The sequence below is a fragment of the Trichechus manatus genome, unplaced genomic scaffold, assembly GCF_000243295.1.
Source record: "Trichechus manatus latirostris isolate Lorelei unplaced genomic scaffold, TriManLat1.0 scaffold00077, whole genome shotgun sequence".
In the NCBI taxonomy this organism is placed as follows: Eukaryota; Metazoa; Chordata; class Mammalia; order Sirenia; family Trichechidae; genus Trichechus; species Trichechus manatus.
Genome location: NW_004444013.1, coordinates 2,270,628 through 2,283,042, shown reverse-complemented (window position 1 = coordinate 2,283,042; position 12,415 = coordinate 2,270,628). Strand labels below are relative to the sequence as shown.

General features: G+C 52.2%; 1 protein-coding gene across 1 annotated transcript in view; it reads right to left on the bottom strand.

Moving 5' to 3' along the window:
* Window positions 1-3,901: 3,901 nt before the first annotated feature.
* CLIP2 (CAP-Gly domain containing linker protein 2) overlaps window positions 3,902-12,415 on the bottom strand; it is an 84,056-nt gene continuing 75,542 nt past the window's right edge. Inside the window, exons 14-17 of the mRNA XM_004380848.1 lie at window positions 9,275-9,434; window positions 7,576-7,761; window positions 6,466-6,528; window positions 3,902-4,030 (exon numbers count right to left, since the gene is read on the bottom strand). Coding sequence (XP_004380905.1) covers window positions 3,902-4,030; window positions 6,466-6,528; window positions 7,576-7,761; window positions 9,275-9,434 — 538 coding nt within the window. The remainder of the gene's footprint in view (window positions 4,031-6,465; window positions 6,529-7,575; window positions 7,762-9,274; window positions 9,435-12,415) is intronic.

The following is a 12,415-nucleotide window of genomic DNA, read 5'->3' as shown; positions in this document are numbered from 1 at the left end:
CCCTGAGGACAGGGTCCTGCCCCCCCCCAGGCTGTGCTCCCTGAGGACAGGGTCCTGCCCCCCCCCCCACTCCCAGGCTGTGCTCCCTGAGGGCAGGGGCCCTGGTGTCAGTCTGTCACCACCACCAGCTCAACCCCTTGTCTCCTTTCAGGCTGCTTTCTTCCACCCACACCTCCTGGGTGCCAAGCCCTGGGCAGACAAGGGCCCTGCCCCCAGGACGTTCCTTCCTGAGGTTCAAGACCTCCTGACTTGGCCTCAGGCCCCCACCTACCCCAGTCCTGGTCACACTAAGCAATCAGTGAGCTCCAGCCACATCTCAGTGTCTCTCGCCTCCCACATGGCCTCCCTACTTTCCCTCTGACAGCCCACCCTACTCCTCCTCCTCCTCCCCCACCCAGCACCCTGATCTACTGCGGGTAGCACAGGGCTGACCTGCCTGTTGGGGTTCCTGGGTGCTGCAGTTAACGCTGTTGGCTGCTAACCAAAAGGCTGGAGGTTCAAAGCTACCCAGAAGAATCTCAAAAGGCAGGCCTGTCAATCTATTTCCAAAAAATCAGCCACTGAAAACTGTGAAGCACAGTTCTACTCTGACCCACACAGACCTGCCATGAGTTGGAGTTGACTCCACGGCAACTGTTTTTTGTTTTGTTTTGTTATTGTTGTTGTTTAAACTGCCTTCTGGCCTGTGAGGTCTGTCTTCCCCTGGCTGGGGATCTCGCTCTTCTTGGTACATGTCCCCAGGTGGAAATGCTTTACTCAGAAGGGGTGACAAATCTTCCTGCTCTCAGTCACCACATCAGTCAGGGTGACTGGGTGAACCTATGGCCTTCGGTAAGATGAAAAGGAACCAAAGGTCACAATGGTACTTGGTCGTTTGGGAGTCAAGAATCCTGTTTGCAGCTCTTTGAATTTCAAAATGCTGGGCTGGTGAAAAATGTTCAAGAAGGATAGGGACCATTCATATATGAGGAAGCAGAAGCCCAGGCAATAGGGCGCTGTCTAAATCTCCGCAGACCTATTATGGATACTGTGCTGATTGTTCTCCATGTGTGCCCACCCCAGATCCACTATGCACCCCTCTCCATCCTGCACTGCATCCCAGGGGCTGACCTGAATGCAAGCCAACAGGCTTCCTTGCCCTATGGCTTCTGCTTGGATTCAGCCAGTAGGAGGTGCCAGCAGGAGGAGAGAGAGGTCAGGCTATTTATTCCTCCAGCTCCCTCCTCACCAACCACACTGCCTGCGGCCTCTCCCATAGCCCCAGGCTTTGCCTGGTTCCAGTAACAGCTCCCCTGCTTTGCCCTTTAGGGTAGCAATGGCTCCCCATAGAGTCCCTCTGGGTCCCTTAGCCCTGTCCAAACTTCTGCACAAGGCCCCTTCATTAGACTCTCATTCACCCTTCGACTATCCCACTGTTTCCTCCAGGACTCTGCTGATACTGCTCCCAGAAGCGGCAAGGAGCTTCCAAACACAGTCAACTGTCAACCTCTTGAGTCTTGTTCTATCTCCCATAACCTCAATGGCAGGGTCTGTGATGACCACAACACCCCCCCTCAAAAAAAACCCAGTTGCCGCTGTGCTGACTGCGACTCACGGTGACCCCATGTGTGCCACAGTAGAACTATGATCCACAGGGTTTTCAGTGGTTGATTTTTCAGAAGTAGATCACCAGGCCTTTCTTCTGAGGCACCTCTGGGTAGACTTGAATGGCCAACCTTTTGGTTAGCAGCCTAATGTGTTAACCTTTAGGATTTGCAACAGTTAAGATGCTCGACAGCTAACCAAAAGGTTGGAGGTTGGAGCCCTCCCAGAGGCGCCTCAGAAGGCTTGGTGATCTACTTCCAAAAAATCAGCCATTGAAAACTCTATGGAGCACAGTTCTACTATGAAATGCACGCGGTCGCCATGAGTCAGAATCGACTCAATGGCAACTGTTGATGACCACAAAGCTTGCAAAACCTTTTGTGCTGTTCACTTGACCTACAGAAAGCTTGGTGTAGGAAACAGAATTTTCTCCCTTACACTGTAAACAAACCCATCAAACTTGTGTTAGTTGATCCATCGCTATTTTGTTCATTGAGATTTTTTGTCAGAAAACCTAGACCTGGCTTTTAGCTTTTACCTTGCCGGCTGCTTGAAATTATGCCTCTAACAGATTCAAATACAAACAGGAAGCAAGGCCAGGCTCCTCCAGCCCAGCTCCTTGCCCCTCTCAGCTGACCTGCTCTGCCTGCTTGGGTTTTTCTCCTCTGATGGCTCAGCCCCAGGGCTTCAACTGCAGGCCCGCTGAGGCCCTCATCAACCATTCACAAAGAGTAGCAAATAGCTGGTAACCTACCAGTGGCCAATCTGGAACCAGCTCCTGGCACCAGGGAGCCCGAGGTGCGTGCAGAGAGAAGCAAACAGCCGCAGCAGAGGTCCCAGACCTCAGTCACAAGCTTTATTGTCCCAAGTACGGACTCGCCACACTTCAACAATTCCACTTTGAAGAGGGGAAAGGGGTGGGGAGGATGGAGGGGGCCCATGGCTGAGCCGGTACCAGAGTGGCCCACAGGTCAGGCTGAGAGGCCCATGGAGGCAGATGCTCACAGGAAGCCGTTTCTGTGACCGCCAGCTACCCGAAAGCCCACCCTCGATGGCCCCAGCCTCTGCCTGGTGCTGCGTGTGTGGGCCTTGCTGTTAGTAGACTAATGGCTGCCCCCTTGCCTGACTGTACGGTAAAGAACAGTCTATGGCTCTGGATTAGGCCGCTACAGCATCGCTTCTCTATTGTTGTTAATAAAACCACATGCGAGAGCTTCCAAAAGCCAATGGGGATGGGAGGCCAGGGGCACTACCTTGCTGCCCCAGGATGGACTGCGCTGGGGCAAGAACGTGGGCACCACCTACCAGTGCCTGGGAGGCACCTGGGCTGGTCTGAGGGTGGGATTTGCATACCTGGTGCATTATGGGAATGTCATGATGGGTATGAGGCTCACCCGCTCACCCGGAGGGGGCAGGCCTCACATGAAAAATCTCCCTGAGCTGAGGGAGGGTGATGCTGAGGCACAAGGCGGCAGCCCATCTGCAGGCCCGGCGGCTCTCCAGGTGGGGCTGCTGTGTGATACTGGCTTTTCCCACCACGTCCAGGCCTGGAGTTGCTCAGCAGTGTTGAGAGGAAGAGGCGGGAGGCAATTAGATTTGTCTTGTCTCCAACACCCCTTGGGGGCTTTTCCTAGTTACAAGAGACAGCACTGCAAAGCTCCAGGCAGGTGGGGAGGAGGGGGCTGCCGGTGCGGGTGCGTGCTGATGCGCGTGTGGCACACGTGTACATGGATGGGCAGCACATTTGCTCTGCAGGAAATGTCTGCAGCATCTGCAGCACAGCCTTGCCCGACCTGGGCTCAGTTCCGGAACCCACACGTGTGCATTCGTGTGGCCCAAGCATGTTAACTGCAAACACACCCATCACGTGCCCAAGCGCACAAGCAGGGATCCCTCTGAGTATGTGCACGTGCTGAGGGATGTGGGGTGTATCCACCAGGGCCTGCAGGTGGGAGGCCCAGTTTCAGAACATCCAGTCAACCCAGGGGACCTTGTATTACTGACCAGTCAAAACATGCTCTGGACTCCTCTGTGGCCATCCCTCCCCCAGGTCCAAGCCGGGACTGGCCAAGGTCAGTGGTGGGGGTGAGGAGAGGGGCATCCAAACTTTCCTAACACTGCAGCTCCTGTCTTGGGCAGACACCTCTGCTCGCGGCTGGCAGTGTATGTCTTGTGTCTGTGTCCAGTGTGGGGAGAGGAGGGCCTCTGCCCACCTGCGCCATGAACCTGGGGGCCCACTAGGCAGGTGGGTGAGGAGTGCTAGTACCACTATTTGAAGGGCCCTCAGTATGTGGGGACAATAAGCCTTGGGGGCACCTCAACCTGGAAACAGCTTCAGGAAAGGGGCCCCCACCTGGTTCCGGAAGTCTGGACTTGCCTCCTCAATGCCTGCAAGGAGAAGCTGGGCCTCCCCTGGCCCTTCTGGGCACAATGGCTGCCCTGGGGCCTGAAGGAACCCAGGGGGTAGAAGGAGGAAAGGGAGGGCAGGGGAAGTGCCAGGGCGCCCAACTGGTCCTTGGGTTGCCTGCCCGGGGGGTTAAGGGGAAAGGGCTTGGCTGGATGGCCTCTGCCTCCCAAACAAACTCTGGAAACTTCTGGGCGTCCAGGCCGAGGTCCCGAGCTCAAGCTGCGGCTGTGCTGCTCCCTGTGGAAAGCCGTGCTTGAGGAAGCCTCCTGGTCCGGCCCGGGGCTCTGGGGTGGGGACTGTCCGGAGTGAGTACGCTATTGTTACAAACACTGTTCTTGTCTCCAAAGTGACAATCCTGGCCCCTGCCTGGAGGGGGCGCCACCAGGGCAGGCCAGCGGTCTCTGGTGTGCACTGGGCCGCTCCACCAGGTTCCTCACAGTCAGTGCTTTTCCTAGGAGAGAGCAAGGACTTGATCAACAAGCTCTCCCGGCAGCTCAGGGACATGTGGGCAGAGAGGGGTCAGGTAGGAAAGGAAGGTCATGGGGGGAGTCATGGGATCCCTTCAGACCTATGACATTATAGAAAACCAATTTTACCCCTATAATTTTATAAAAAGTAGAATTTACAGAGACTGCTTAAGGAAGAGAGAAAATGCTTCCGTTAAAATATTCCATGAAAAAAACAGGAAGCAGCATTGAATATAGAGCATGCTATCTGCTATATTAAAATTATATATACGCTACTTTGCAACCATCACAGTAAAGATTGGTTCAGGCAAGAATCACCAACGGAAGCTAAATACTGGGGGAGTTTTGATGAGTGTAGGGTATCTGCTCGGCCTTAAAGCGTTTTTCCACAGATTGCTTACTGGTGGCAAAAGGACAAACCAGTAAGTATACAGTGGAGATTTCAGACAACACCTGGACCAGACATTCAAAATCAACACCATGAGGGAGGGCAGATGGTCACCACATGCCTCCAGAAGTGACCTCTGCAGTATTCAGATCTGAAGTTGCATAACTCGACTCTAACCTCAAGGAACCATCAGACAAACCCCAAACAAGAAATGTTCTATTAAAAAAAAAAAACACAAAAAAACAAGGGAGGACTGTATTTGGACAATGTCAGTGTCATAAAAATCAAAGAGAAAATTACGGTAACGTTCTAGATTAAATGAGACCAAAGAGACATGAATAGCCACAACAAAGGAACTCGAGCATACCAAGTCATGAAAATGACGCAGGACCAAGAACCGTTTCATTCTGTTACACACAGGGTTGCCATGAGTCAGAGCTGACCCTACAGCAATCAACAATGAGACATGACAACTAAATACAAGCAGCCAACCTGACCCTAGACTTGAACCTGTACTGAACCCAAACCAAACCAAACCAGTTGCCGTTGAGTAGATTCTGACTCATGGCAACTCCACGCGTGTCAGAGTAGCACCGTGCTCCATAGAGATTGCCTGGTGCATCCAGGTGGACTCAAACTGCCAACCTTTTGGTTAGCAGCCAAATGTGTTACTGTTTGTGCCACTTGTACTGAGTGGGGGAAAGCTACAGGAGACATTATCTTATGAACTAAAAAAAACTGGAACATGGAGAGTAGATTAGATACAAATCTTATATCAATATTATATTTACTGAGGTTGAGAACTGAACTGTGGTTATGTAAAATCATGTCTTTTTCGCTCAGAAAATACAGATTAAAGTATTTAGAACCATGATATATGCAATTACACTCACACTCAAGCACTTCAGAAAAAAATTATGTATGTATTATTATAGACACATATACACCGAGAGCAAAAATAAAGCAATTGGGGCAGAATGTGAACAATATGTTATGGGGTGAAAGATACATGATGTTCTAGGTATTATTCTTATTCTTGCATCTGTTTTGTAAGTTTGAAATTAATTCCAAATAAAAAATTAATACATATTATACACACATACACAGATACACACATGCTTAGTTCATGAAGGATGTTATCTCTTAAAATGTTAACCTTGGTCATCCCTGGGTGAGAGGGCTACTGGTGAGTATTTTCTTCTCTATACATTTTTGGATTTTTTTCTGAAAGTTTCTAAATAAGCTCTATTACTTATAACTAAAAAGTTGTTTTTTTTAAAAAGGAAATGAACCAAGTTTGACAGCCGTAGGGAGGACAGCCCCCTCCATGAGCAACCCTCTCGCACAATGCATCTTTGTTTATCTTTTGGGTGACTTTTCAGGATTTTGGAAACCCTGGTGGTATAGTGGTTAAGAGCTATAGCTACTACCAAAAGGCTGGCAGTTCGAATCCACCAGGTACTCCTTGGAAACTCTATGCGGCAGTTCTACTCTGCCCTATAGGGTCACTATGAGTTGGGATCGACTCAACGGCAATGGGTTTTTTGGTTTTTCAGGACTTTTCCTCCAGAGAGGTCTGCCTGTGCAGGGGGGCTTGAAGGTGCCAGGGCGCCCCTTACCTCTTGTTTGTGGGCCTTGTCTTGCTGGTGGATGCCATTCGCAGACCCGGCATTGCTGAGGGTCTGTAAGAACCATGGGAGAGGCTGAGCGAGGGTCCCAAAGCAGCAGTTCCTGGCTTACCCACTACACGGCAAGGTCTTCCTGACAGGACCATCTCAGGCTCCAAATCCCAACAAGGGCTCTGCAGACTGGGGCTCCCCAGAGCCAAAACTCTCAGGGAAGACTGCATCTTCCCCATTAGTCTGAGCTCCTCAGGATAAAGTCATATAGGTTCCCCTTGATCTGGGACTCTCAGGGGGCAGGGCTGTGTCTCTCCCCTCAGACGAGGCTCTCAGGACGGGGCTACCTCCTCTTAGACAGGACGCTCAGGACAAGGCCGCCTCCCCTCAGATGGGCTCCCAGGACAGGGCTGCCTCCCCTTAGACGGGGCTCTCAGTACAGGGCCACCTCCGCTCAGGCTCTCAGGAAGGGGCCGCCTCCTCTTAGACGGGGCTCTCAGGATGGGGCCACCTCCCCTCAGATGGGGCTCTCAGGACGGGGCTGCTTCCCCTCAGACAAGGATACCTCCCCTCAGTCAGGCTCTCAGGACGGGGCTACCTGCCCTCAGACGGGGCTCTCGGGGCGGGGCCACCTCCCCTCAGACAGGCTCTCGGGATGGGGCCACCTACCCTCAGATGGGGCTCTAAGGATGGGGCCACCTCCCCTCAGACAGGTTCTCATGACAGGGCTGCCTCCCCTCAAAAGGGGCTCTCAGGATGGGGCTACCTCCCCTCAGAAGGGGCTCTCACAATGGGGCCACCTCCCCTCAGATAGGCTCTCACGACAGGGCTGCCTCCCCCCAGACAGGGGTCTCAATGGGGCCACCTCCCCTCAGACAGGCTCTCACGACAGGGCTGCCTCCCCTCAGACGGGGCTCTCAGGATGGCGCCACCTCCCTTCAGACAGGCTCTCAGGACAGGGCTGCCTCCCCTCAGACAGGGCTCTCAGAATGGGGCCATCTCCCCTCAGACGGGGCTCTCAGGATGGGCCCACTCCCCTCAGACAGGGTTCTCAGGACAGGGCCGCCTCCCCTCAGATAGGCTCCCAGGACAGCCCTGGCCACGGCTCACCTGGGACTTGTCCGGGCAGCTCCGCATGGCCTCCACGAGCTTCTCCACTTGCTGGGCCTGGTCCAGTGCTTCACGCAGAGCATCCTCTGTACTGATCAGCTGGTGCTGCAGCCTCAGGAGCTCAGGTGCTGTAGATGGGTCGATGAGGGAGTAGCGCCTCTGCTCTGACAGGGACTTCTCTCTGTCCTGGAAGAGGCAGGAGAGGGGAAGAGAGAGGGTGTGTGTGTGTTTGTTGGGGGAGGGTGGGTTGTTCTAGCCCCACCTGGGCTCCAGGCTTGGGTGGATCATGATGTCCCTCCCTCACCTGAGAATTCCCACTGAACGCCTTTCTCCATTCCCTGCCTGGAATTCCCAGGCTGTCAGACTTTCCACATTCTCTAAGTCCCAGGATTCAGGACGCCCTCAGCTTCCTTCACGCAGTCTTGTATGAATTTCTTCCTCCCTACCCAGACCCAAAGCCTCAGATGATCCCCTTATCACCTCACACTGGCCTCCCACTCTCCATCCCACCGTACCCTTCTTCCATTGCGCCTCCTCTTCCCTCCCCAGTGTGACATTCATTCACTTTGGCTTCCAAGCCCTCCACAGCTGCCCTACTCACCATGGTACCAGAGAGATACCCTCCACAAAGGCAAACCAACAACCCAGCCCCACACTGCCCCCTTGGGCCTTGCACTTCCCAGTCCTTCAGCTCCGCTCTGAGCCTCTGTCCAAACCCCTCCATGACCCCAGCCTTCCTCCCTTCAGTTTTCTAACCGCCCACCGGGGCCTTCCCAAGTTCTCCTGCACTAAGATGGCGGTGCTAGGAGTGGTGCAGGGAGATGACGGGATAGGCTGTCCCACAGGAGGGGCCACCGCTACTCATGTAAACTCAACTCTAGGCTCCACAGAACCACGAGGGCCACAGAGGGCTGGAACCAAACCCCTGCTGGCCAGATGTGCCGGGACTTGAAGGCCAGCAGGACGCTGGGCCCTGAGACACCTACGCCCACAATTGGGTGTGCAGCCCCTTCACCATTAACCCTAGAGGCCGCAAACCTGTTCTTACAGCGGTGGGGCATATCTTGTCCCTCCCTCCAGCCTGTGAACTTCCCAAGGGCTGGGTCTTCTCCTTCAGGCCCTCCACAGTGTGGCTGAGCCATGCGGCTGGGCAGGAGGATGGGGAGGGCCTTAGGAGCAGCCTCCTATGACAGCAGGTCTGAACTACTGGACCCCACCCCACCCCACCCATACCCTGGGGTTGACCAGGCCCAGAGCCCAGCCACAAGCTTGTCCTGACTACTGACCACAGAGGGGTGGGGTGGGGATGGTTCCATCCTGGGCGACGATCATCACCCACCCACCCCAGACCCTACTTCTGGTAGCTCAGCTCCAGTCAGGTTCTTGTTCATAATGAAGAAGGACCACCAGCGTCCCGGAGCCCCAGGACTGGCAGAGGCTCTCAAGTTCTAGTCTAAAGCTCCACTGCAGGACCCTCAACAAGCAGGTGGGGTCTGGCTGATTACTACAAGGAAGAAGAGAATTCTACCACTGAACCACCAAGGACCTTGCCTGTGGTTCTAGGGGACTTTAAATCCCTACCGTGACTTGGCTGTCCCTGGGTGGCTCTAAGAGGCCAACCAGCCCCCACACTCTGACAGCGGGGCAGCACCAGCCCCACCCTGGCACCCCTATCCCCAGGCTCCCCGCCCTCACGCACCAGCCCAGTCAGCTTCTCATGAAGGCCTCGGATGTCGTCCTTGAGTTTCTGCTCCTTGATCCGCCACTCAGCCTTGTGGACCTCTCTGCTCAGGTCCCTCTCGGGCCCTGGGGAGTGACGATTGGCCTCCAGTAGCAACACCCGTAGCTCATTCAGGCTCCTGGTGGTGGGGGGGGTGGTGGTGACGAGTTGGGGGACAGGACAGCTGCAGTCAGCCCGGCCCCTCCAGCTCCCACACGCCAGAAATTTGCCAAGTGCCTGGAGACTGCCACCCTGCAGGGGACGGTCACTAAGACAGCATCTGTGCCAGGAGGGACCAGAGTGGGAAGATGAGGCATGGGACAGTTCAACCACAGCCCGAGAGGAGCCAGGATTTGGGGGTGGGATAGTTAAGAGGACTTGGCCTTCCCTAGAATGTTTTTAAAAGTATTTTTTTTTTTTTAAAAAGAGCACAATATTTAATTTAAAAAAACAAAAAAGATTCATTCAAGAGATCTAATGTGGCAAGACATTTTAAGTGTCTGATGTTAAATGGGTTTTATTTCACATGTCAACTCTTAATCAAAGAGCTGTAGCTGCCTGCAGAACTGTGTTGAGAACGACTGAGGCTGTATCTAGGCTCTGCAGAAGAGTATGGTGATCAATTAGCGATGTATGCCAGAGGCACAGGATGGGAGAGTAAGGCGCACTCCTTCTAAGCCCTTTTTCCTTTGCCTGCATCTACTATACCCGCAAAAAACAAAACCCATTGCCACGAGTCAATTCCAAGACAGAGAACTGTCCCAAGGAAACTCCTAGGGTTTTGAAGGAGCACCTGGTGGATTCGAACTGCTGACCTTTTGGTTGGCAGTTGAGCTCTTAACCACTGTACCAGGGCTCCACATCTACTATAGGGGATGGGAAATCTCCCTTACTAGGTGGTCCTGGGTAGTTCTGGCCAATGAGACCAAAATGGAACTCTGCTGGCATTGCCCCCCTCTTCCTCCTTCTAGCTGTGTGAGTAGCTGTGATTGCCGGGGCTTCATAAGCCACTTTGCAATCATGAGGAAGAGCCCAAGAGAGCCACAAAGGTATTGGCACTGATATCACGAGCCACTGTGCCAACTGCCAGCCACAGCTCTTGTTCTGTGAGGAAAATAAACCTCTACTAGTTTAATCTGCTGTTTGATGGATATTATGTTGTTGTGAGGTGCCGTTAAATCAATTTAGACTCACAGTAATCCTCTGCAACAGAGCAGAACTTCTCCATAAGGTTTTCTTGGCTATAATCTTTACAGAAGAAAATTGCCAGGTCTTTCTCCTGTGGAGCTGCTGACAGGGTTTGAACAGCCAACCTTTCAGTTAGCAGCCTAGCGCTTAACTGTTTGCACCACCAGGACTGATTGGATATTACATTAGTTGTAGCCAAAAGCATTCCTACTGATCTCCCACCACCCCCATCCTAAGCACCACAAGAACATGGCTTGTATCAATCAAGAAAGGCTTCAAGGAAGGGCCGGGCTGTGGGCTAAGCCTTGATGAATGGACAGGACTTAGTAAAAAGATCAGAAGGTATCCCAGAAGGTTGGAATTGTGTGAGTGATGAGAGACGAAGGAAGGAATGAGTATGCTGAATGCAGCGGGTGGGGGTGGGGGTGGGGGAGGACAGGGGTCTGGGGTAGGGTCAGGGCAGACTCTAGGAAAGAGGACATGATGCTGAAGATGAGGGTGAACACAGGCATCGACTAAGACCGCACAACCGCAGTGAGTCCTACTGAGTGCAGTGGGAGCACAGTCAGAAAGATTCCTCAGGAGGGAAGGCTGGGCTGAGCAATGATGAACAACCAGTTTGGACAGGGGAGGGTGGGGAGCAGGACAGCCTGGAGCTGGAAGTCTTTCCATGCTGGAGAGGCACAGGCTTCTTCTGCAGAGGGTGGTGTGCTCGGGAACTATTCCCAAGGTACCTCGTGGCATCTGTTTAACTTCCCAACTCCAGCAAGGCCTCCTGGGGCAGTGACGTGTCTTCTAAGGGGTGCTAGATGTGAAACAGATTTACAGGAGGGGGCGATGAGCCAGCATTTCCTTTATAAAAAGATGCTTGTGCTCCGAAGAGATTCCTCTAACTCAGGGGCGGACACTCAAGTGCCTACAGGGCTGGGAATCAAGTCTGTGAACAGATGTAAGAAAAACAATGAAGGGTGAGGGCAGAGCAGACCCAGGGGCCCATGTTCCAGGAAAAGGCGGTGGGTGCTGCCCAGCAACGGCTGGTTGGTGACATGCAGGAAGCCAGCCCAGCGGTGCCGGACTTCCCAATTTTTTAAGGGAATCTGGAGAAATCTACGTTTCATGTGATATCTTATTTTTTAATGCTAGGCTAGTTTTTCTTAAGCCTCATGAGTCACACAAACCATGTCTATAAACTAGCTAATCTAGTGGTGCTCCAAGTATGGTCCAGGGAACCGTTTGGGAGGTTCCCCAAAACCTTTTCAACGGATTCATGGGTCAAAACTATTTTCATAATAATACTAAGAAGCTATTTCTCATGAGTGTACAATAGATTTTTCCAGAAGCTATATGACATAATCATAATCTGAAAAGGATGTTAAAATACTCCTTTCTTTTCCAACTATGTAGGGTCAGATTTTGATAATATACTTCAACCAAAACAACCAATTACAAAGGTTGAATGCAGAAAAAGATGTAAGAATCCAGCTGTCTTCTAATAAACCCCCCATTAGAGAAATTCTCAAAAATGTAAAACACCACCACTCTTTTCACGAAATTATTTTTGTTTTGGAAAACAGTTACTTTTAATAAAAAGCATGTTATTTATGTTACATGCAATTGGCTTATTACTGCTACTTTTAAGTGAACTAATAAATACTTTAAAATTTCTTGGTTTTAATTTCTAATACAGGGAATCTTCAATGATTTTTAAAGAGTTTAAAGGGGTTTTCAAAACCAAAAAGTTTGAGAACACTAATCTATTCTATAAACTCTGCTTGGAGAATTGTGTTTAAATGGATCCTGACGCTTCATCTGAGCTGCAGGAGAGCACGGTGATCACAGGTGACGTCAGTCAGCTCCCCACTGGTCCCTCCCGCCTTTGGGGAAGACTGAGGAGAGCACGGTGATCACAGGTGACGTCAGTCAGCTCCCCAC